This window comes from Enhydra lutris, unplaced genomic scaffold (assembly GCF_002288905.1).
Source record: "Enhydra lutris kenyoni isolate GAN:26980312 unplaced genomic scaffold, ASM228890v2 scaffoldscaffold27, whole genome shotgun sequence".
NCBI classification, from domain to species: domain Eukaryota; kingdom Metazoa; phylum Chordata; class Mammalia; order Carnivora; family Mustelidae; genus Enhydra; species Enhydra lutris.
In genome coordinates this window covers 3315527-3337838 of record NW_019154111.1, presented here as the reverse complement: position 1 = coordinate 3337838, position 22312 = coordinate 3315527, and the positions used below count along the sequence as shown (strand labels likewise).

General features: G+C 46.4%; 1 protein-coding gene across 1 annotated transcript in view; it reads left to right on the top strand.

The window, feature by feature from the left end:
* The first annotated feature begins 3006 nt into the window (after window positions 1-3006).
* LOC111151846 (transmembrane protein 178B) overlaps window positions 3007-22312 on the top strand; it is a 332186-nt gene continuing 312880 nt past the window's right edge. The window contains exon 1 of the mRNA XM_022510060.1: window positions 3007-3388. Coding sequence (XP_022365768.1) covers window positions 3007-3388 — 382 coding nt within the window. The remainder of the gene's footprint in view (window positions 3389-22312) is intronic.

The following is a 22312-nucleotide window of genomic DNA, read 5'->3' as shown; positions in this document are numbered from 1 at the left end:
CCAGGGGACCAGGCGCTGGCAAACGGCACATGCCCACAGCCTCTTCACTAGCCGGGCACCCAAGAACCTAGCGGACATCCTCAGGCTCTGCTATTCCTTTCAGCAAATCCCATTGCCGCATCCAGGGACGGAAAGCGAGGCACGCCCCTCCCCCCACTAGATGGCACTGAAACGCCTCGTTCCAGATTTTCAAACTGCAGGGAGGATGAAAAAAGACAAAAAGAATATGGTGGAGGTGCGCTCTTTCTGGCTCGCAGGCCCCGTTGTGCAAAGCAGGGTGCCGGACCCTCTTTTCCCCTGGGGTAGCTCTTTCCCCCGCAGTGCGGGCCCCCGGCTTTGGAGTGCGGGTGCAAATGAGGGAGAGCATTAGAGAGAAAAACCCAGGCTTTCAACCTGGGAGGGAGGCTCCCAGCCTTTGCGGCGCTGTCTCACGTGAGCCGGGAGGCTGGGGGGGGGGGCGTTTCTGGGATGAAGTGGGGCTCGCTTGCGGCCCACCCGCTGAAGGTCTGGGGTGCCTCACTGCCTCCCAGAGCCCCTGCTGAGCCTAAATCCAGCCGCCACCCAGATGAGGACAGATGCGGCGCCGAGGTTTCATATAACCACTTCCCCTTCTCAAAGAGCGAGCCCCCGGGCGTTTTCAAAATATCCATTAAGCCCCCCCCCCCCCCTTTAACATTCTCTTCCTCCGGCCTTGAAAGGATCAATCAATTTCCTTTTTTTTTCTTTCCTGCTGGGGAGGGAGGGAGGTGGAGGCAGGTGGAGGTGGGTGTGTGTCGGGGTGTCTGGCGCTGGCGTGGGGCTAGACTGGGGTTGGCGGTGGCAACCCCGCCGACGCGCTCGGCCCCAGGGGGAAACGCCTGTAGCTAGCAAGGTAGCGCCTGTAGCTTTCTGGGAGAAAACAAAGATCAGATGTGATCCAAGACACCGGCGACCAAAACTGGGGACGCAGGGAACTTCCTCAGCCCCTCCGGACGCCGACTCCGCAATAAGCAGTCTTTAAAGAACTATGGTCCATTTGAGGGAATTTTCCACCACTGAAAAGAGATAAATAGGAGATAGACGCAACATCCCTAAATTTATAATAATGCGTGTAAACATGCTACATACCACATATATGTATATGTGCATAAATATGGATGTGGTTGGGCACATACCTATCTAGACACCATTGACTTGCCTGGTCAAAGACCAAGGCTTAGACATTTCGTGCCTGGGAAATGGTGCAGTTTATCTTTAAGGATGCTAGAAAAATAAGAGATGAGGCTCACGTTGCACGGATGACATCACTAGCTTTTGGCTGCGCGCTCCGTGTTCTCGTCTGTGGGTTTTAGCCAAGGCTGCAGCGCCCGGCGCCTGAGCGAGCGAGCGCGGCGGCGGCTTCCTCCGGCGCTCGCAGCCGGGCGTTGCGATTTCCCGAGCACCCCGGGCGCCGCCTGGGCTCCGGCTCCCCAGCATCGGCCGGGCCCGCGAGGCCCCGGAGTCGCCGCGGCTAGAGGAGGAGGCAGGGAGGGGAAGCTCAGCGACCCAGCCTCCCTCCCCCACCCTCGCCCCATTCACCTCGGCGGGCACGGGCGCGCCAGGAGCCTGATCGTGGGACGCCGAGACCGGGACGGGATTCTCTGCACGCTGCGGAGTGAGCCGGCGCCTCCCGTCCTGGGTGGGCTGCGAAGAAAATGGTGCAGTCTGAGAGCGGCTGACCCCAGTTGGGTAGAGCAGACAGCTACAGTGCCGGGCTCGGGTGGCGGGAGAAGGGGGCGGATTGTTTTGAAGGGCCGGGGCCGCTGTTTTCCTCGGTGCCTGCAGCATTTTCTTTGCACCTGGGCAGCACGTTCCCGGGGCTACTTGGGAGCCAGATGAAGTGAGGCAGAGGCGTCGCGGGAGAGGCGGGTCTGGAACCTGCCGGGTGGATACTCAGGAAGAAGAGGGCGCTGGGGAGATCGGCATGACGCCCGGGGACTGGCTGCCCAGCTGGCGGTGAGCCCCGATCGCGCGACCTGTCCATGGTGTTGAAGGCACCGCGAGCGGAGCTCCGCGCGCCCCGCGCCGTGCGTCCTGCCCGGTGCACCCTCCTCTGCGCAGCCAGCCCCTCGCGCCCGCCAGCTGCCGCCCAGTCGTCCCCAGTCCCGGGCCAAGGCTCGTCCGGTAACGCCGTCCGAGTGACCGCACCGTCGGCCCGAGGGGCCTCCTGAATGGCGAGGCCAGACGCAGACGACCCGGGAGCCCGCGCGGAGAGGTCGGCAGCGACCGTGTGCCCACGGGCAGCCCGCCTTTGAGCACAGCGCGCTGGCCAGACAGAACAAGGGACCTGCTGGTGACCAGAGGACGGAGATTTTAAAAAGACCCAACCCAGAGAGGAAGAACATTTCTTCGCTTGCAGACCGGAAGGGGGAGAGTCGCTGAGTGGGAGACCCAGGCGGGACTCAGGACAGCCGGCCCTAGCATCTGGAGATTTCCTTCGCTGGCCGGCCGCCTCGCGGGTGCTGGGGTTCATCCGGTCGTCGCGCAGCTCCTCGTGATAGCCTCCATCCCCTCACCCCAAGATAAAGCCAGGCGAGTGGGTCCCGTCGCTACCCTGCACAAAGAAAGCCCGGCAGCCCCACGGCAGCCGAGGGCACTTGGTGTTTAGTTTCTGGCACCAGGGCAGCGGCACCCGAAGCCCGGCTGCGCGCCGACGCGGCCGGTTCGGGGCAGTCGCTTCCTGCCGGGCAGGGAGGGGGCGGGAGGCAGTCTTGTCCGCTCGCCGCCGCCCGAGGCTGCACCTGCCCCGGAGGATGCCCAGGAGCCCGCCCGAGCCTCCCCGGATCAGAACTTTTTAGGCTGCTCGCCCCCATCCCTGCAGTCCCCGGGCCGCGCACCGGCAGGCGGGGGCGAGGGGGCGCCGCCGCGCGAGTCCCCCTCCGGTCCCCCTCCCCCTTGGCTCGGCCGCCCGCCGCTTTGTTCCGGGCGCGCGGAGGGAAGGCGAGGCTGCGGCGGATCATGCCCATGGTGTAGCCGCCAAGCGGAGGCATGGCTGCCGGAAGGTTACTGCTCTATACGGGCCTTTCGCTAGCGCTCTGCGCCCTCGGCATGCTGGCCGTGGCCATCTGCTCAGACCACTGGTACGAGACGGACGCCAGGAAGCACAGGGACAGGTGCAAGGCCTTCAACACCCGCCGGGTCGACCCCGGCTTCATTTACAACAACAACAACAACTTGCCGCTCCGGGCGAGCCGCTCGCGCCTGGACCGCTGGGAGGGCAAACTCCTCCGGGCCCGGAACCGCCGGCAGCTCTTCGCCATGAGCCCGGTGGACGAGTGCAGCCGGCAGTACAACTCCACCAACATGGGTCTCTGGAGGAAGTGCCACCGGCAGGGCTTCGACCCCGAGATCGCAGCCCTTATTCGGAAAGGTAAGCGCGAGGCGCGAGGCGCGAGGCGTGGCGCTGTGGAGAGCCCGGCGCCTCCTAGGCCCGGTCACACTCTCCCTTCGCCTGGCCACAGTCTCCCGGGCCTCCTGCTTCCAGGAGCTCAGGTTATCCAGGCCCCGCTGAGCCTCGGAGTGGCCAGAAGTTGCCTCCCGGTATCTGGTAATGGAGGCTTACCTTTCTCTGGCCGGCCTCTGGTCTTGCGTTGGTCCGCTGGGATTCCCGTGGGATATCGTGGGCCAGGGATTTTAATCCGGGCTAATGCTTCATCAGTCTCAGAACGGAGGGAATCCCTCATGTTGTGTTGTTTGCAGAGGAAGCCCCAAATTGGAGAATGATGTGTCAGGCAGAGAGCCTCCTAGTTTTGATAGTGGTTTTGGATGTTGAACTGATTCAGGGGAAGCATCTCACGGAGAAGGCCTTACTCTCGCCACAGACATTTATTTGCTAAGCGCTAGACTGTACGGAGCACCGTGCAGGCATTGGTCCCATAAACATAGTAAATCACAGCCTTGGCCCCAATGCAGCTGCAGGCCTGGGGACCAAGAGCATCATACCACAATTCTTGAATCCTCCTTCTGGGGAGGTGGTTGACAAAAGTGACTTGTGTGCATCAAATTTTAACAGGGCCTAATAAACACATAAAAAGTAGTTTCTCAGGTAACACCAAAGTGGGCACTTAAGAGGAAAAAAAATGACCATGTTCAGAAGATTTGTATCAAAAATACGTAAAGTATTACAAAACAGAAAACAGACTGCATTTGCGAATGATGAAAATTTTTCGGATACTTGAGTGTGATCACATAATTTTTAAAAAGTCTCCTCATCTGATGCAATTTGTAAGATCTTGGCTGATTTAGACTTTGGGGACTACCCTGTTCTGTTAATCCACTGAAATATTGTTTGGACATATATTAATATTGCTCTGGAGAAGGGAATGCGTTCTCTTCTATGGTAGTTGCATTCTGGAAGCTATGGTGTGATTTTCTGGGTCTTGTTCCCCCCCCCCCCAGCTGTGTGTCAGTCTCCTCAACTATTCAGTGGCGAAGCCAGGGTGAAAATGATGTTGTTATCTGCAAAGTCTTTGAGGCCCTGATGGAAAACACTTCTTACTGTCCCTTAATATTATAATGCAGGTTTGCTGCTGTTTTAAAATATTATTTGTGAGAACTGATGTCCTTTGATTTAGAAAAATGTTGAAATTGATCAGAAAAAATAGTTAATTTGAAAAAAAAAAAAAGTCAATTGTTTAGGAATGATAAGCAGTGGGTATGGTCTCGGTGGCTAGTCAGATGTAGGTGAGCTAAGTCCAGAAGGAGAATCCATCTTCATTTTTGCTTTGCAGTTTCTGTGGAATGACTAGGGATTTTAGCTCATTCCATTGTGAGTGTGTTATTACTACAAACATCACCACTGCTTCATGATTAGGCTGATGTTAGAGCAGGGTGACCCATTTGGAGCTCCACAACTTTGTAAAGACATGCAGGATATTAGAGCATTCCAGAAGAGAGTAACTTGGTTTGGATTTGGAAATAGGAAAGCAAGAGAAAACAGAATCGTTTGACAGTGGGTGACTGTAACAGTGTTCAGATTCACAGATTCGTGAAGTGTTCTGTCCTTTCTTGTTCTCTGCATTCATTAAAATTGACATGGTAGGAAGTTAGCTGAAATGAGAGGAAGAATTCATGTTAATAATGACTGATAAACAGTGGTAGGACTTGCTGAAGGACATTCTTGCATTTCCTTTTTTAAATGTCTCTTGCAACAAGATGGGTTGGGTATCCTGCTGTCTGGCATTGGTTCACTCCACTCAGAAAAAGGGGGGTTGGAATCCCTGCTTTCTGGTGGTTCCATTGAGGGCTTTGATTCCATGTTGCTTTGCCTGGCAATCTGGCTAGAAGGGTTGACTTGGTCTGTGCACCAGAGATGTTCGTTACCATAGTGACATGTTCTTCCGGTGAAGCTGGAAACAGAGACAGGGAAAGGGATAGGGGAAGAGTGTACAACATTTTGACTTTGTATCGACTGATTGTTAATTGCAGCAACAGAAAATGGACACGGCTCAGCAGGGGGATTGAATACACTGATACCCAGTGTTGGCAGAACCTTGTATTTCACTTGAACTAATGGAGACGCTCTTCCCCATCACCCAAAATACAGCAGTCACTGTCAGCTGCGAACAACCGCTTACCACAGCCGTTTCTGTCCGTTTGACGTTCTTGTTAGGTATTATTGAGATAGATGGCATGCCAGCCCTACAAATCTCGGGGGACTTAAGGTCACTATCTTCATTTTTAACCTCAAAACATAATCTGTGAAAGCTAGATCTTCTCTTTTCTAAGCAACAAGAGACACATTTTGGAAATAAGTGCATCTTATATTAGTAGAATTCACAAGCAATTCCAATAACATAGAACATCATTTCTAGACTTAATCAGCGTTCTTCCTAGATTGGCAGATTTAGGAAGGAAGTAAAAAAAGGAATGGATATCCCTGTATTTAAATTTGAGGCAGGCAACTTAGGGAAAGATACTTACCTCGTAGTATTCATTAGTAGCCTCAAAAGATTTTGTTAGTCCTTTGTCTTTCAGGGAAACATCTTAGATTCAAATTCTGGGAGATACATGTTGGGTAAGGGGGAAGGGAAACCAGAGAAAAGACTGTGTAAAATCTGTCAGTATTATGGGAAAACTAGAGATTTATCTAAATGATTATACAGCCCCATGTAACTCAATCATTTGCTAATCAATGTTCATTACATTAGAAAGTGCTATTTGTGCATTTTTAAAATAAAACAAAACCACATAATTAATAAGAAAACAGAAGTCAAATCTATATCTGATTTGAAGATGAAGTCCTTTGGATGCATGTTCTCTCTGAAATCCATTTCTTCAATGCCTGCTGCCATGATTGTACCAAAAAATATGCATTTCTGGTCACTGTGTATTTATTTGTTTGTCTTATTGAATGTAAGTTCCTGAAGGGCAGGAAAGAAAATCATTTGTAAAACACATTCACCAGAATGTATTTTGGTCCTTGAGAAATATCTCATACAAATAAGGTTCACGGAATTGTATCCATCAAAAGCTTATTCTAATTGTAGGAACACTTGTGTGGGAATCCAAATAAAGGATTAGTTAGAAAATTGTGATTAAAAAAAAAATGAACCAGGGTGGCTCCCAGGGCAGATTAATATTGCAGCAGATGCTACATAATTTAACAAGGAAGTTTTTTTGAGCCCAGAAGTTTTGCTAAGGAATAAGGGAAACAATACTTTTTTTTTTTTTTTGGATAGTGTATTTTACTGAACAGACACGTATCACCCACAATCATTATTTTTCATATTAGATAAGATTTTGATGATTTCCTTCTTAGAGGTAGGATTGGGTTGAGGGTGAAGCAAGGATAGATCACCCTTGAATTCCCATATGACTGTGTCCATAATCGAGTCCTCTTGTCTTCTTGCTTTCCGACCGTGTCAGTTCTCTCTACTAAGTCTCTGCAAGCGAGGTGGTGGTGGTGCGGGGGGCGGGGGGAGACAGATCCATGACAGGATCAGTTTCTGAAATCCAAGAGACTTTCAGACCCTTAGGAGGAGCAGCTACAGGTAGGATTTTGTTCCAGGGAACATTTATATTCTTTGATTTGTTCTGAAATGTTATACTGCTGTGGCTTAAAATAAAGAGACCTTCAACTGAGACTCTAAAAACTTTTTTTACTATTTGAAAATAGGCCTTATAAGAGATTTGATCTTTATAATCAGGGAGTGGTTGTTGGTATACTGAGGCTTAATTTAACAAAGCATCACATATAGTGATAGGTGATAGTGATAGGATACTGCGCTCAGAAGTTAGGTACTGTACATATATTATGTGATGGGCACACATCACAAGAACTCGGCGATGAATAAGACCTGGTCCTTAAAATACCCCCAGTCTGTTAGGGTCACGGGGAATATGTGTCAGCTATGGGGTGATGAGAGCAGCAGAAAAAGATGCAGAGAAGCACGGAGCAGGCAGTGATGGATGGTGTTGGCAGTGGGGTGAGAGAAGCCAGGAGGGGGTTGGGGACAGTTGCCCGGAGGAAGTGAAATCTGAACACAGTTTTCATGAAGTTGGGAGGTGGATGGCGAGGAAAGGGCATTTGAGGCCACAAGGGCAACATCTGCATAGGCATGGAGGTGTGAAACAGCAGTCCAGCCTTTTGAGTGTTGACTGCTGGAGGGAGGGAGAGGAGCCGAGCGTGGAGCTGCAGAGCAAGGAAGAGCCAAGGCCAGGGGCTTGCATACTCAGTAGGGTAGCCACTAGCCACAAGTGGCTATTTAAATCTTTAAACTAACCAGTATTCAATGAAATTAAAAATTTGTTTCCTTAGTGGTGTTGGCCACATGCAAACATTCAAGAGCCATGTGTTGCTAGTGGCCATCGTATTGGACAGTGCAGATGAGAGAACGTTCCTATCATCATGGAAGGCTCCATTGGACAGTGCTGCACGGAGCCTAGAGCCTCTGAAAAGAACAAGCACATACTTCGTTTCAGGTGAGGACGATCAAACATGATGACTGGAGCTTAGATTTAAGTATATGGTTCTATCCTTGAACAAACTTTGCTACTTGAATGTTTTGGGCAGAAGGTTTGAGTTCGTGATCAGTTACACTAAATCTATATTTTATGCATGTTCCATCTTTGACTCACAGAATTCTCACATGCTCCTCTGTTCTCTCCTCTCCCTCTCTCAACTCCATTAAAAGAAACTAGTTGTCGATCAGGCAGGGAGGATTAATAATAAAAATTGGAGACTTGCTGCCAGGTACTCCTCTTAGAGTTTTACATATTTTAGGTAATCTGTTCTTTTTTTTTTTTTTTAAGATTTTATTTATTTATTTGACAGAGAGAGAGATCTCAAGTAGGTAGAGAGGCAGGCGGGGCGGGGTGTGGGGTGTGGTCAGCAGGCTCCCTGCTGAGCAGAGAGCCTGATGCGGGGCTCGATCCCAGGACCCTGAGATCATGACCTGAGCCAAAGGCAGAGGCTTAACCCACTGAACCTCCCAGGCGCCCCTAATTTATTCTTCATTATAACACTTGAGGTGGGTGTTATCATTTTTTTCCTCGCTATTCTACAGTTAAGGAAACTGAGGCGTCTAAATGTCAATGAACTTGCCAAGTCTCACGATAAGGAAGTGAAGCTGCCAAGATTCGAATTCTGGCTCCAGGTTTGATGACACCCACTGTACTCTCTTGTCACCATGGAGTCTGCTGGGGCAGGGGTGGGATGGAGAAGAGGCCCGTATCTTGATTCCTCAAACTGGAAAAGAAATAGGAAGTTAATTTTAGAGTCTCACCCCGGGGAGAGCTGCTTGAGGACTGACTTCAGCTTAGCTCTGAGCAGGGCGATCGTTTTAAAGTGGTTTGCACACCTTGCTTTGAGACCCGCTGACAGAAGCTCATACACACTTTGCTATGTGATTTGTGAGTATCTGTTTTGTTCACTGTGGTAGATGCTGAGCTTAGAGCCATGAAGGGCATACTCATTCATTCCGCAAATATTCATTGAGAGCCTAGGGACTGGGGCATCATGGAGAAGCTTGCATTCCAGGAGCGAGAAATAGATAATAAATAAATACATACGAAATAAAGATAGGGGAGCCTGGCTGGCTCAGTCAGCAGAGCACGCAGCTCTTGATTTCCGGGTTGTGAGTTCAGCCCCACATTGGGCATGGAGCTTACTATAAAAAAGTAATGGTACTTCCTTAAAAATAATGCTACTAAAAATGGTACTACTTTATGCCAATCGGAATAAAAATAATAGCTAATGAACTAATCAGCGTAGAACATAATGGGAGGGAGTGGATGCCATGAGGTGTCTTTGCTCTTAGGAAGCACAAAGGGGTAACAGGACAAGTAAGCCCAAAATTAAGTGGTCCCCTTCATCTTGGTTTTGAAACATAGGGAGGCTTGGGGCGCCTGGGTGCCTCAGTGGGTTAAAGCCTCTGTCTTTGGCTCGGGTCATGATCCCGGGGTCCTGGGATCGAGCCCCACATCGAGCCCCATATTGGGCTCCCTGCTCAGCGGGGAGCCTGCTTCCCCCTCTCTCTCTGCCTTCCTCTCTGCCTACTTGTGATTTCTGACTGCCAAATAAATAAATAAAATCTTAAAAAAAAAAAATAGGGAGGCTTGACCTGCTCACAGGCAAGCACATACAAGTAGCCCAGGCCCAGTCTTTACATACAGAGTGTGTCTCCTGCATGAGCATCGTGTGTCCCCCACAAAAGTAGGAGCGGATGCACTCAGTTTCGCCCTCCTCCTTCATCACGCTGAAACACAACTAACCAGCCAGAGCAGACAGCTGGGGGCCCTTGACTCTGGGCAAGTGCTTGGGTGGGAAGACAGAGAGGGTGGGTGTGCTGTGTTTTGGGCACCTGCGGTGTGCCCAGCCCTCTGCTAGGCGCTGGGGAGAGCAAGGAGGCATCACATGGTTCCTGTCCTGAGGGAACTTACACCCTCGCTCAATGACAAATTCATTGTCTTCTGTGGTTGGATCGGGCTCTTCCTCGGAAGATCACATCTGTGTCAGCCGGATCAGGAATCAACTGGTCGGGGAAGTGGGGAGGGGGCGAGTTCTTTCTACTGAGTCAACAAAGTCAGGAGCCATGTTTCTGTTCCAGAAGGTTGGTTTATTTATCCTTTTACTGTAGGGTTGGTAAGGATCAATTACAGGGTCGATTCTGTATATTCCACTTTGGGTTGTCAGTTAAAAATAATTTTTTCCCCTCTCTGCTGTTAGTAGTAATCCTAGGTCTTCCAGCAGAATCCTAAGCACTCTGGCTAGTTTGACCCTCCACATGTAGGCATGTGAACATCTAGGAACTGGGGACTAAAGTCAAAAATATGTATTCAGATGCAGATTCTTTTGTAACTGTGTACTCCAAGCACTGCACAGAGAGAGGAGGGAGTGCGTGACCTGGGGGATGAGTGGACAGAAAATGGATTTGAACATCTGGATTGGACAGCTGCTTTTTCTGAGAAAATGCGTACATTCTTTCAAAGGACGTCGTTTCCTCCTATGTAAAATAGTGAGTTTGGATTACATAAACTTCGGGCCCTTTCACACTCTAACATTTGATGAGAAAGTTTAATTTAGGTGATAGAGCAAAAACAATAGGTAGATGGTTGAGAAAAGGTGAGCTGGGAGAGAAGAGAAACCCAGGGAGGAAGGACAGAGAAAGGGACCATCCCAGGATGCTAGCATACCAGAGGGAGAGCGGGGAAACAAAGCAGCTCATTTTATTCCCCCACCCAATGGTGGAACAAAACTTCCCCTCTTTTCTAATGGTTTGAAATGCCACTTTGCAGATTGGAGTTAAAAATGTAAACACTGAGGGGCATCTGGGTGGCGTAGTCAGTGAAGCCTCTGACCTTTGGTTTTGGCTCAGGTCCTATCTCAGGGTGGTGAGATGGATGGGGGCGGGAGGGAGGGGAGTGGGGTGGGTTCTCCTGGCTTCACCTTCAGCCCGGAGTCTGCTGGAGATTCTCTCTCCCTCTGCCCCTCCCCTCCACTCCAGCTCCGTGTCTCTCTCTCTCTTTCAAATAAACAAATTTTTAGAAAATCGTAAACACTTGGGGCACCTGGGTGGCTCAGTGGGTTAAAGCCTCTGCCTTTGGCTCAGGTCATGATCTCAGGGTCCTGGGATCAAGCCCTGCATCGGGCTCTCTGCTCAGCACGGAGCCTGCTTCCTTCTCTCTCTCTGCCTGACTCTCTGTCTACTTGTGATCTCTGTTAAATAAATAAATAAATTCTTAAAAAAATAAAAGGTAAACACTTAATGGGCAAAAGTGGTGATAGTTACACAACAATGTGACTATACTTAGTGCCACCGAACTGTGCACTTAAAATTGGCTAAGATAGTGAATTTTGTGTTTCACCACAATTTAAATAAAGAAATGAAAAGAAATCATAAAGCTTCACAGAGAAAGGAACTGGATTACTGGTCGGTGTGTGGCCTACTTCATAACCAAAGATCTTCATGCCTTCAGCGCGTTTATTGAGCACCTATGGGTGCTAAGCGTTAGCTCAGGTATTGCTTGGGATACAGAAGTTAATAAAACAGACTAAATTCCTGCCCTCGTAGGGCTTACATTTTAACAGTTTTGAGTATCATATCTTTTTTTTTTTTTTTTTGGCTTATTTTTTAAAACAAAACATTTAAAGAGCACCAAGATATAAGACAAGTAAAAGTAATGGGTACATTCCTTGGGTCATTTAAAAATCCTTGCATAATGAGGAACACTTCCCTGTATTTAACCTAAAAATGACTTTTGAGCTCCCAACTATGTCAGGCACCTAACTTGAGGTGGCGGATCCTGAGTAAAATCCACAGTTCTGTCCTCAGAGGACAAACAAAAGGAGGAAGTGTGTGAGAAGACAAATACATACAGTCCCCAAGTTTGGTTCTAGGAGAGATTTACATCCTGGGGGCCTGAGTGGCTCTCGAATTTTGGAGCAGTTAGGGGATGTTCTTAGAGTTGTTATTTGTGGATGGATGAGGTAAAGTCTTAGCCTTATTTAAAAAGTAGTATTTAATTCTGATCAGGTAAATCCTTGACTAGTCTGCCTTCCCCCTACCCTTGTATCCCAGGCCCCCCAGCCCATCCTCCAAGGGTCACACTGCAACCAGATTTTATGCATCATACCAGAGATCATTTATTCAGCAGTATTTAAAAATAACAGCAAGTATAAATAGGAGTTAGGCAACGAATGGGTGATTCAAACAGGACAAAAGTTTAGTTGTTTTTTTTTTTTTTTTTTATAAATTCATATGCACAGAGTCGATGTTTAAAGGTCTTGTTCCAGGAGTCACCAGGAATCTTCTACAGATGATGTTTATTCTGAGTGGAAGCTACGGTTGACGGTCAAGGAAGTTTGACAGATCTGCTGTATTATGGGAGACTGCAGTATCTGAATTATTTCAATTGATTTTTTTTTCTTGGCGTCGAAGTATTTTGCCAAGAAAAGGCAATTTACTTTCTATTAGGTCATCTTCATAAATTTATCTCGTTTCCTGCGTTTTAAAATGCCCTGCTGTGCTGTATTCCGAATCTCACTCTATTGGACACGTTATTTGCTTCAGAGCATCTCCCTTTCAATTTTGGCCTGAATTTCTCTTAATCTTTATAACAGCAATTCTATTTAGGCAAACACAACTCGGCCCTGGAGTATTTCATAGACCTGGATGGGTTGGGGTTGTTTTTACCTTAAGAAAGCTCTGAGCTCATACACTGCTGTATGTCTGCTGACAGCACACTGGGACGCAGCTGGATTCTATCTCAGGAGGCTGAAGACACACACAGCCTTGCAGCCTGGCTCTACTCCTGTCCAAACATGTCCCTGGCGCCACTGCTTGTAATAGCAAAATAAATAAGCAAAACAGAAGAACTTCAGTGTTCATGAATAGGAAAATGGATAATAAGGTATGGTGTATATTCATACAATGGAAACAATTGTCCCCTATTTAACACAAATATACTACATATATGTATTTCCAAATGGGGAAACATAAAATTTTACTGAAAAAAAGCAGGGTATAGAATGAAATGGGGAGTATGTTGCCATTCATATGAAGTTAAAAAGTGGATCAAATAACATTAGATATTGTTTATGGAAACATGATTTGCATAGTATTTATAAAAAGTATGCACGGGACCGATAAACCCAAAATGAAGGATGATGTTTGCCTTTGTCAAGACAGAGAAACTAATGGAATTGGGAAGTTGCTTTAAAATCATGTCTATTTCATTTCTTCAAAGACCAAAGAAATCTGAGGCATTTGGGGGCATATACATGCGTGCACAATCAGGCTATTTGGAAAGTTTTTATGATCCTGACAAAAAAGTTAAAATTTTATTCAGACTGTGTTGTTCAGTGGATAGGAGGCAGGTTCTTTAAGGACAATTCTTGGAAAACTGTTTTTGAGGTGATCTGTAACTGACTTTTGTAAGTAGTAGCAAGCAGCATTTAGAAGAGAATCAGGCAACTACTTGTCAACAGTTTTCACTGAAAGTAGCTCATGGGAAGGGCTTAGAACAAATAAAATTGTTTTATTCACTCTGGATATCTTATAAGAGGAGGAAATTGAAACTTTAAAATGATTTGTTTCTGAGATAGAGTAACGTACAAGTCACGCCCCTCTTTATCAGTTTCCTGCAGCTTGTGGAGAAAAACAAAGAATTTCAAGGGTCAGAAAGGTAAACTAAAACCAGTCCTGGAACTGATCAGATGCTGAACTTTGAACAGCTAAGACATGGAGGCCCTGTGTGGGAAGGCAGAGCACCAACATCTGGGAAGGCATTTGAGCCCATAGGGATTAACTCAGTATGAACCAGGAGAGGAAAAGCTGAGAATAAGAAAGGACCAGAACTGGGGCACCTGGATGCTCAGTGGGTTAAGCCTCTGCCTTTGGCTCAGGTCATGATCTCAGGGTCCTGGGATCGAGCCCCTAGTCAGGCTCTCTGCTCAGCAGGAATCCTGCTTCCCCCTCTCTCTCTGCCTGCCTCTCTGCCTACTTTTGAGCTCTCTCTCTCTGTCAAATAAATAAATAAAATCTAAAAAAAGGGAAAGGACCAGAATTGTGCTTTATTTCTTCAGAAGTTTTCTTATCCCCTTTCAGACAGAGTAGAGAATGTTAGTTGGTAAAACCTAAGTAGTTTTGTTATTGATGATTATGGTTTGGATTTTTTGTTCTTAAAATTATGAGGGCGACTTTAGCCAAGGGCGCGCCTCTGTTACAATAATGGTGTTTCCACTGTGTTTATACAAACCACAGCTGGCGCAGAGAGGCCCACCAGAACTATAGCCGGGGTTCCACTTTCAGCTGATAATGCTTTAAAACACCAAAGCTGGGTCTGAAGTTCCTAGGGAATCTTGAGTGTCCTGTGCGATTTCAGGGATTTTTTTTCCGTAACCACAGGGCCTACAAGGTGGCCACGTGCAGCTCTGGGCAAGCTGCTTCGGAAAGTCCCAGGTGATGATGAGCCACTGTGTTCCCCGTGGTCTATGGGGAGGTGGGCACCCCCGGCGCTGCCTGTCCTTCCGTAAATGAATAACCTCCCACGCTGGGAAAAGCTGGCCTCTCCCCAGCTCTCCCACCTCCCTAGATGTGTTAGCACAAAGGAAAGGAGAGGTAACCTTGCTCAGATGTGGCCGGGCTTGCTTCTCTTCCTCAGGGTGTCTTCAGGGCCCTTCTAGGTCCCTGACTCTAGATTTCCTCCTCCTTTCCCAGGGCTGGGGCTGCTCTTTCTTTTTCAACACTGGGCCTCCTCTGGCTTTGGAGGCAACATTTGCTCCTGGACCTGCTTCTACCCTGTTCTTTTTTTTTTTTTTTTTTTTTTTTAAAGTTTGTTTTTTTGTTTACTTAGTAATCTCTATACCCAACATGGGGCTTGAACTCACTGCCCAGAGATCAAGAGTCACATGCCCTTACGACTGAGCCAGCCAGTCGTCCCTATCTCTGCTCTTTTTCCCCTCTCCTTCTCTGGCTTTCCTTTCTCAGCCTGGGTGGGGTTCTCCAGTGTTCTGTTCTCCTTGAGCATTCTCTTTCGTGCCTGTGGCCCTTTTTACCCCTCAAAGCTCATGACTTGTTGCCCCGGGAATCTCTCCCTCATACCTAAAGTCCAAACAGCTCGCCTGCGGGGTATCTCACTTGGATATTCTGGGGGTCCACAAGAACCTGCGTTCTCTTCTCTCATCCTGGAATCCTTTCTCCTTCCTTTTCCTCCATCTTGAGGAAGGATATCCCTGCCTCTCTCGTTGCCCAACCCAGAAACTTAAGGATCATCCTTAGGGGCTCTCTTCTCTCCTGTCCTAGTCATCCAAGCAGGGAACAGGTCAGTTCCCGTCCCGACACGGACCCCCCATCCTGTTCCAGCATTGTTGCATGTTGGTCTCCAGCACCTGTGCTCACGTGGTGGTGCCCTCTGGTTTCCTGTTCTCTAGCACATCTCTGCTTTCTATTCAGAGTGTTTGTTCTTAAATGGAAATCGAATCATGTTACCACTTTGCTCGACATCCTTCAGTGGCTCCCCACAGCCTATCAGTCAGAATAAGATCCGTGATCTTCACCTTGGCAAGTAGACCCCACAGGTCTGGCAACATGCCCCCCCCCCGCCCCCCGCCAATCTGTGCATCTCATACTTTTGCATGCTTTGTCCATACCAGCATGCTGTCCTTCAGCCCTGATGAAGGACTCCCAGGCCCTAAAACAGGTTAAGCTATTTTATACCTTTGGAACTTTTGCTTATGAAGCTTCTTCCTTTGCCTGGAAGCCCCTGACCCTCCCTGCTCACCTCCACCCCAAGTCTGCCTGGTCAAACATGCTTACCCTTTAGCAATCAGTTTAAGACCCCTCCTCCTCCTACTTGATGTTCTCACCCAGGCTCCCCGGTAGGATCGCCTTCCTCCTCCTAGGCCTCCTTCACACACCAAACACTTGGTTCCTAGCACCAGTGACATTTTATTTCCCCATATGCTTCCCTCCTTTTTGAGACTATTTTTGCACTATTTTGTATTCATCTTTTTATCTGCAGCACTTTGCATAATGCATGGGCCATAATAGGTATTTAATACATATTTGTTGAATGAATGAAGGTTTATCTCAGTTAATGCAGTCGATCTGGAAATCTTATTTAACAAAGAGCCATAATTTCATTGGACCAGGGAGATTCACTATTAAAAGGAAGCCTGCTGTGAATTGTTCTGTAATGCATATGATAAACTTCAATTTATTTCCTTTGTTAAGGTTTGTATTTTCTTAAAGCACCCATATTTCTGACTCACAAGAGGAGAATTTCAAGTGGGGACTATTTCATGTTTCCTGGATTTGACCTCTTTGTTGTGATCCTGTCTACTTTTTCTCCTCTTCATGCTTTTCCTAGGCTCATCCTCCTTCCCAACACATGGTAGGCAAAGAGAAGGCTACCTCCATTTCTTGTTCCTGTCATGGATGGAAGAATTTCCAAATTTACCTCTGAGTCTGGCATGTTTGGCCATTCTCTCAGGATATCTGCCCAGATTTTTCAGTATTTATCATCAGGAATGTCTTCAGGTCAGCCTCCCTCTCAACCATTGATTGAGGGCTTCCTCAGATCTCCTCTGATAGTGATTTTGGTCAGATAACGACCTGAAAATAGAGACTGTGCCTTCTGTAACTGCGTTCTCTCTGGTTCCTACCTCAGTTCACTTTTCATGACTTTCAACAGGAGTGGGTCCGTGATGCTGGGAAAACATGGTAAGTTTCTGTCTCTAATTCTCTGGCACGCTGGCACCATTGTTGTTGGTGAGCAACATTGCTGATGGAACACAGCCATGTCCTACAGGGGGATTTGGGGACAGGTGGCCAACTGACACCTTTTTGCTTATGAAGGCCACCCAGCCCTAGGTCAACAACTGATGGGACAGCTGTTCACTTCTCAGTGGATTTTTGTTTTTTAAGGATTTCATTTATTTATTTGACAGCGAGAGACACAGCGAGAAAGGGAACACAAGCAGGGGGAGCGGGAGAGGGAGAAGCAGGCTTCCCGCCGAGCAGAGAGCTTGGCGCGGGGCTCGATCCCAGGACTCTGGGATCATGATCTGTGCCGAAGGCAGATGCTTAATGACTGAGTCAGCCAGGCACCGCATCAGTAGATTTTTTTCCAAAATAACCGTGACTGCTATTCTGGCTGGGTCATCTCACAGTGAAGGTGTTAAGGACTTCTTTAGCCATATAGTCTGCTAAGGGCTGAGCTCGTTGCCCAGTCGTTCAGATAAGTAGAGTAATTTTTTTGCTTTCAGCAGGTAAATATAGATGCAACCACATTGCTTGGCTGTCTAAACTAGGTTAAATAAATGATTCAGGACAAGGAAACCTTCTCAATGACCACTCTAATTCCTGGATTTATATTAGTTTAATCTGTCCTGGGTTTAAGTTAGAAAACTGACTTCTAGCACCTTCTGCCCAAGTTATATAAAGTGCTCAGATCGAAAATTTAGATTGTACATTCAGCTCTAACCATGGGGTAAGAATTCCAATGAAACTGCTGTTTTGAAGAACTGGGTTAATTGTAAAAAATAATTATAAAAAGTATTGATAAGCCATATACTGTCATGCATCTCATAAAATGGTGGGTAACCCTTACCCTAGAAAACTGTCTTTTGCCATCTATGTTTCTTTTAAAACCTATGGGAACTCAGAAGTTTATTTCAAACTGGAAGGTGGCATTTCATCTCTTTGGGTCAGCAGAGTTGTTAACATTTCAGAGAAGAACTTTTATGTTCCTATGCCAGCAGCGTGCCAGCATGAGCTTTTATTACACATATCTGTAGTGGTGTGGTGGCTGGCTGGGCGCTTGTAGATCAATAAGGTGCTAAAAAGGGAGATGCATCAGGGACCATAATGGCTTCTTCACAGAAGACAGATCGTCTCCAGGTAGTAAAGTGCATTTAGGAACAACAGCAATAATATCCCTGTATTGAGATCCTTATTATTTAGAAGAAAGAAATGAGCTCTTTCTCAAGGTGATGAGTCCTGTAATAAAGACCTTAGCGTGTTGAACCTTACGTTCCTGGAGGTTTGTGTCCACTGTTCTAGCTGCACTGAGAACAAACTCAGTTGTTTTAATGGAAGAATTCCCTAGTGGAGAAACACAGAGTCATTTCCATTGGCCTCAAATACTACTTGATTGTGGTTGTTCTTGGTTCCCTTATTAAGTAAAAGAAAATCTTCTTGTAATCTGAACGCTGATTTTTAAGACACTTGGGTGGCCTTGGGTATAGTGTCAGTGAATAGTTCTGAAAGGCAGAGGCCTTAAGTACAACATGATGTTGGTGGGCTTGGAGGGGGTAGAAAGGTACAAAGAAAAAGAAAGAAAGAAAGAAAAGAAAGGTAGGTAGTACAAAACTCCTTAGCTAGGGTTCTTGACTTGCAGACACATAGAGCTGAGTGCACTTATATCCTGGCGGCTTCTGAAGGATATGGTATTGGAGAGGACGGTGACGTTTTCCAGTGGGGTAACAATTTTCACTCTGTGCTTCTCCTTCAGGATGCAGGAGTAAGTTACATGAATTATATATTCATTAATTCAACAAATATTTGGTGATACTTACATGTCAGGATTTGTAGTAGGGGCTTAAGGTAGAGCAGTGTGACAAAAACACAAACTCCCTGCTCACATGAAGTTTCTCTTCAGGGGAGATAATTAAAAATTAAGTAAGTAAAATGTGTAATATGTTACACAATGATTAGTGCTAAGGAGAAAAAACAAAGCATGGAAAGGGATAAGAAATGCGAGGAGGCGGGGTTGAAATCATAGATGGCATGGCAAGAGAGGCCCCCACTGAGAAGGTGGCTTTTGAGTAAAGAGTGGCTGCGTGTACGGGAACTAGCTCTGGGGATAGTTGGAGGACAAAGACTTAAGAAAGAGGAAGTAGTAAGGGCAGTGGGCCTGGTGTTGGAGCCATAATGTGGATGACAGAATGGCCGGGGGTTGGGGCAAAGAGGGGACTTGTAGTAGGATATGATGTCAGAGAAGTAAGGAGCCACCTCACATGGGGTTTGAAGGTCATAGGAAGGAGTGAGATGGGAAGTCATTGTAGGTTCTGAAAAGAGGAGGAGGAGTGGCATGATCAGATTTATGGTTTCAAGGATCACTTGGGTTGCTGAGTGAATAACAGAATACAGTGGGGCTTGTATAGGAACAGGAGGAGCAGCCAACAGAGATGGTGGCTGGAACGAGAGTGATGGGAGAAGACACTGGATGTATTTCGAATGGCAAACTACTAGGATGGGCTGATGGACTAGATATAGGGTGTAGGAAAAAAAGAGAAGTCAAAGATGGAACCAAGGGTTTTCACCTGAGGAGCTGGTGGAGTCTGTTGCCATTAATATCCACAAAGGCCAAACTATGGAAAGAGCCCAGTTGTCCATCGACTGATGAATGGATAAGGAAGATATGGTATAATACACAATGGACTATTACACAGCCATCAAAAGAACGAAATGTTGCCATTTCCAGTGACATGGTTGGAACTAGAGGATATTATGCTAAGCAAAATAAGTCAGTCAGAGAAAGACAAATATTATATGATTTCACTCCTATGTGGAATTTAAGAAACACACAGATGGACATAGGGGAAGGGAAGGAAAAATAAGACAACAACAGAGGGAGACAAATTGTAAGAGACTCTTAACTCTAGAAACAAACTGAGGGCTGTTAGAGGGGAGGTGGGTGAGGGGATGGGGTAACTGCGTGATGGGCATTAAGGAGGGCACGTGATGGAATCAGCACTGAGTTATTATATGCCATTGATGAATCATTAAACTCTGCCTCTGAAACTAATAATACAGTGTATGTTAATAAAATATATATAATGGATAGGACTGTAGGAGGATCTTGATTTGGGGATCCACTATTTTGGGTATGATAACCTTTGAGACAACTTTCAAATGAGTAAGTGGAGATCTCAACAGTTAGTTGGAAATACTGGCCTGGGTTCAGTGACTAAGTCTCACTTTGGACGGAAATTTGGGAGTCATCAGCTTCTAGTATTTATAGTCATGAGAGCAAATGAGATCACCTAGAGAGTGACTGCAAGTACAGAAGAGAGAGATCCAAAGATTAAGTCCTGGAGCACAGTGACTTTACGGAGCTCAGGGAGATAAGGTACTGAGAAGAAATAATTAGGGCAGTGAGAGAAAAATTAGGAAAGTGTAGGGTCCTGGAAGTTAAGGAAAGCCAGTGTCTTAAGGGAGAGGAAGTGATCAGTTGTGTGCAAGGCTGCCAGTTGGTCACGTAGGATGAGGCTGAGACTTGAACTTTGAACTCTACAATGTGGAGATTTTTGACTTCAGGGCGGGGGGTTCAAGAGTGAATGGGACAAGGGGAGGAATAGGGAAAAAGTTTTGATAACTCTTTAAGGGATTTTTGGTAAAAAAGAAAAAGTGAGGGGGGCACCTGGGTGGCTCAGTCCATTAGGCATCTGCCTTTGGCTCAGGTCATGATCCCAGGATCCTGGGATCAAGCCCTGCATTGGGCTCTCTGCTCAGTGGGAAGCCTGCGTCTCCCTCTCCCACTCCCCTGCTTGTGTTCCCTCTCTCGCTGTGTCTCTCTCTGTCAAATAAATCTTAAATCTTAAGATGTCAAAAATCTTAGAAAAAAAAAAGGATTTTTGGTGTAAAAGTAAGGAGAGAAATATGGTAGTTGGGCTGAGAGAGTTATATTAAGAGAGACTTAAAACTTTCTTTAAGATTTATTTATTTTAGAGAGACAGAGAGAGAGAGAGAGCGCGAGCACGCATGAGCGGGAGGGATAGAGGGAGAGGGAGAGAGAATCTCAAGCAGACTCCCTGCTGAGCATAGAGCCCAGCATGCGGGCTCCAGCTCATGGCCCTGAGATCATGACCTGAGCCAGAACGAAGAGTTGCTCGCTCAACTGACTAAGCCACCTGGGTGCCGCTCTATTTTTTTTTTTTTTTTGAAATTAGAGAAGTAATAGTATAATTGTAGGCTGATGGAAATGACATAGTAGACAGGGACAAAACTGATGGTACAGAAAAAAGAGGGGGAAGAATTGCTGGAGTTATTGCTGGAGAAGGTTGAGGCAGAAAGGAAGGTAGAGGAAAGGGTAGAAAGAAAGGGATGTGGCCCAGGAAGAAACACATGTTTTAGATGAGCCAGGACACAAAAATCCAAGACTATATTTTTTCTTTGTGTTATTTTTTGGGGGAAGGGGCATTATTTAGTTTTTTAATGTAAGGAAGGAGAGGGTTTTTAAAAGGCCGACTTCCTAAGTCTGTCACCCAAATGTGGAAACCAGGCAAGAAAAGATTTTTATTTATTTATTTATAAAATAAAAAAGATTTTTAAAAAAATTATTTATTTTTTAAATTTCTTTTCAGTGTTCCAGAATTCATTGTTTATGCACCACACCCAGTGCTCCATGCAATATGTGCCCTCCACAATACCCACCACCAGGCTCACCTAACCTCCCACCCCTTTCCCCTCCAAAACCCTCAGTTAGTTCCTCAGAGTCCACAGTCTCTCATGGTTCATCTCCCTCTCCAATTTCCCCCAACTCCCTTTTATTTTTTTAAATTTTTCTTAGTTATTCATTTTTTGCATTTTTTAAAAAGGTTTTTATTACTATTTAAGAGGTTATTTATTTTTTTTTTATTATTTAAAAGGTTATTTATTTATATAAAATTCCAGTTAGTTAACATGCAGTGTAATATTAGTTTCAGGTGCAGGCCTATTTTTTTCTTTTCTTTTTTGAAGTTTTTCTTTTTCTTCTTAAGTAATCTCTACACCCAACCTGGGGCTTGAACTTGCAACCCTGAGATCAAGAGTCCTGTGCTCTCCAGACTGAGCCAGCCAGGCGCCCCCAGGATTATTTTTCTTGGTGCAAGTTATCAATCAGCTTGCTCCCTCTACAAGCTTGTGGGATAATTTGAGCCAAGACCTGTAAGCTTCTCGAAAGAGAGTTTCCGTAGCACATCAGTATCTTATTGTTGTTGCGCGGTTAATGGGAGTTTCTCAGAAGAAAGCAGGACTGGAGAGTGAAGTCCCTTCTCATTACGCATGTTGCCTTTGCTCTCTGCTTTATACAGAGGAACTGGTCAGAGTAGCCTAACTGTTCTCGGCACCAGATGGCTGGTGACTGGTTGGACATTCTGAGACATTTTGCACTCAGGTGTTAGAGGGAATGTGATGTGTTATCTCTCGAAGTGTGGTGCTCTGAAAAGTTTTAAAAGATTTCATTTTTTTTTTTAAAGATTTTTTTATTTATTCATTTGACAGATAGAGATCACAAGTAGGTAGAGAGACAGGCAGAGAGAGAGGAGGAAGCAGGCTCCCCACTGAGCAGAGAGCCCGATGCGGGGCAC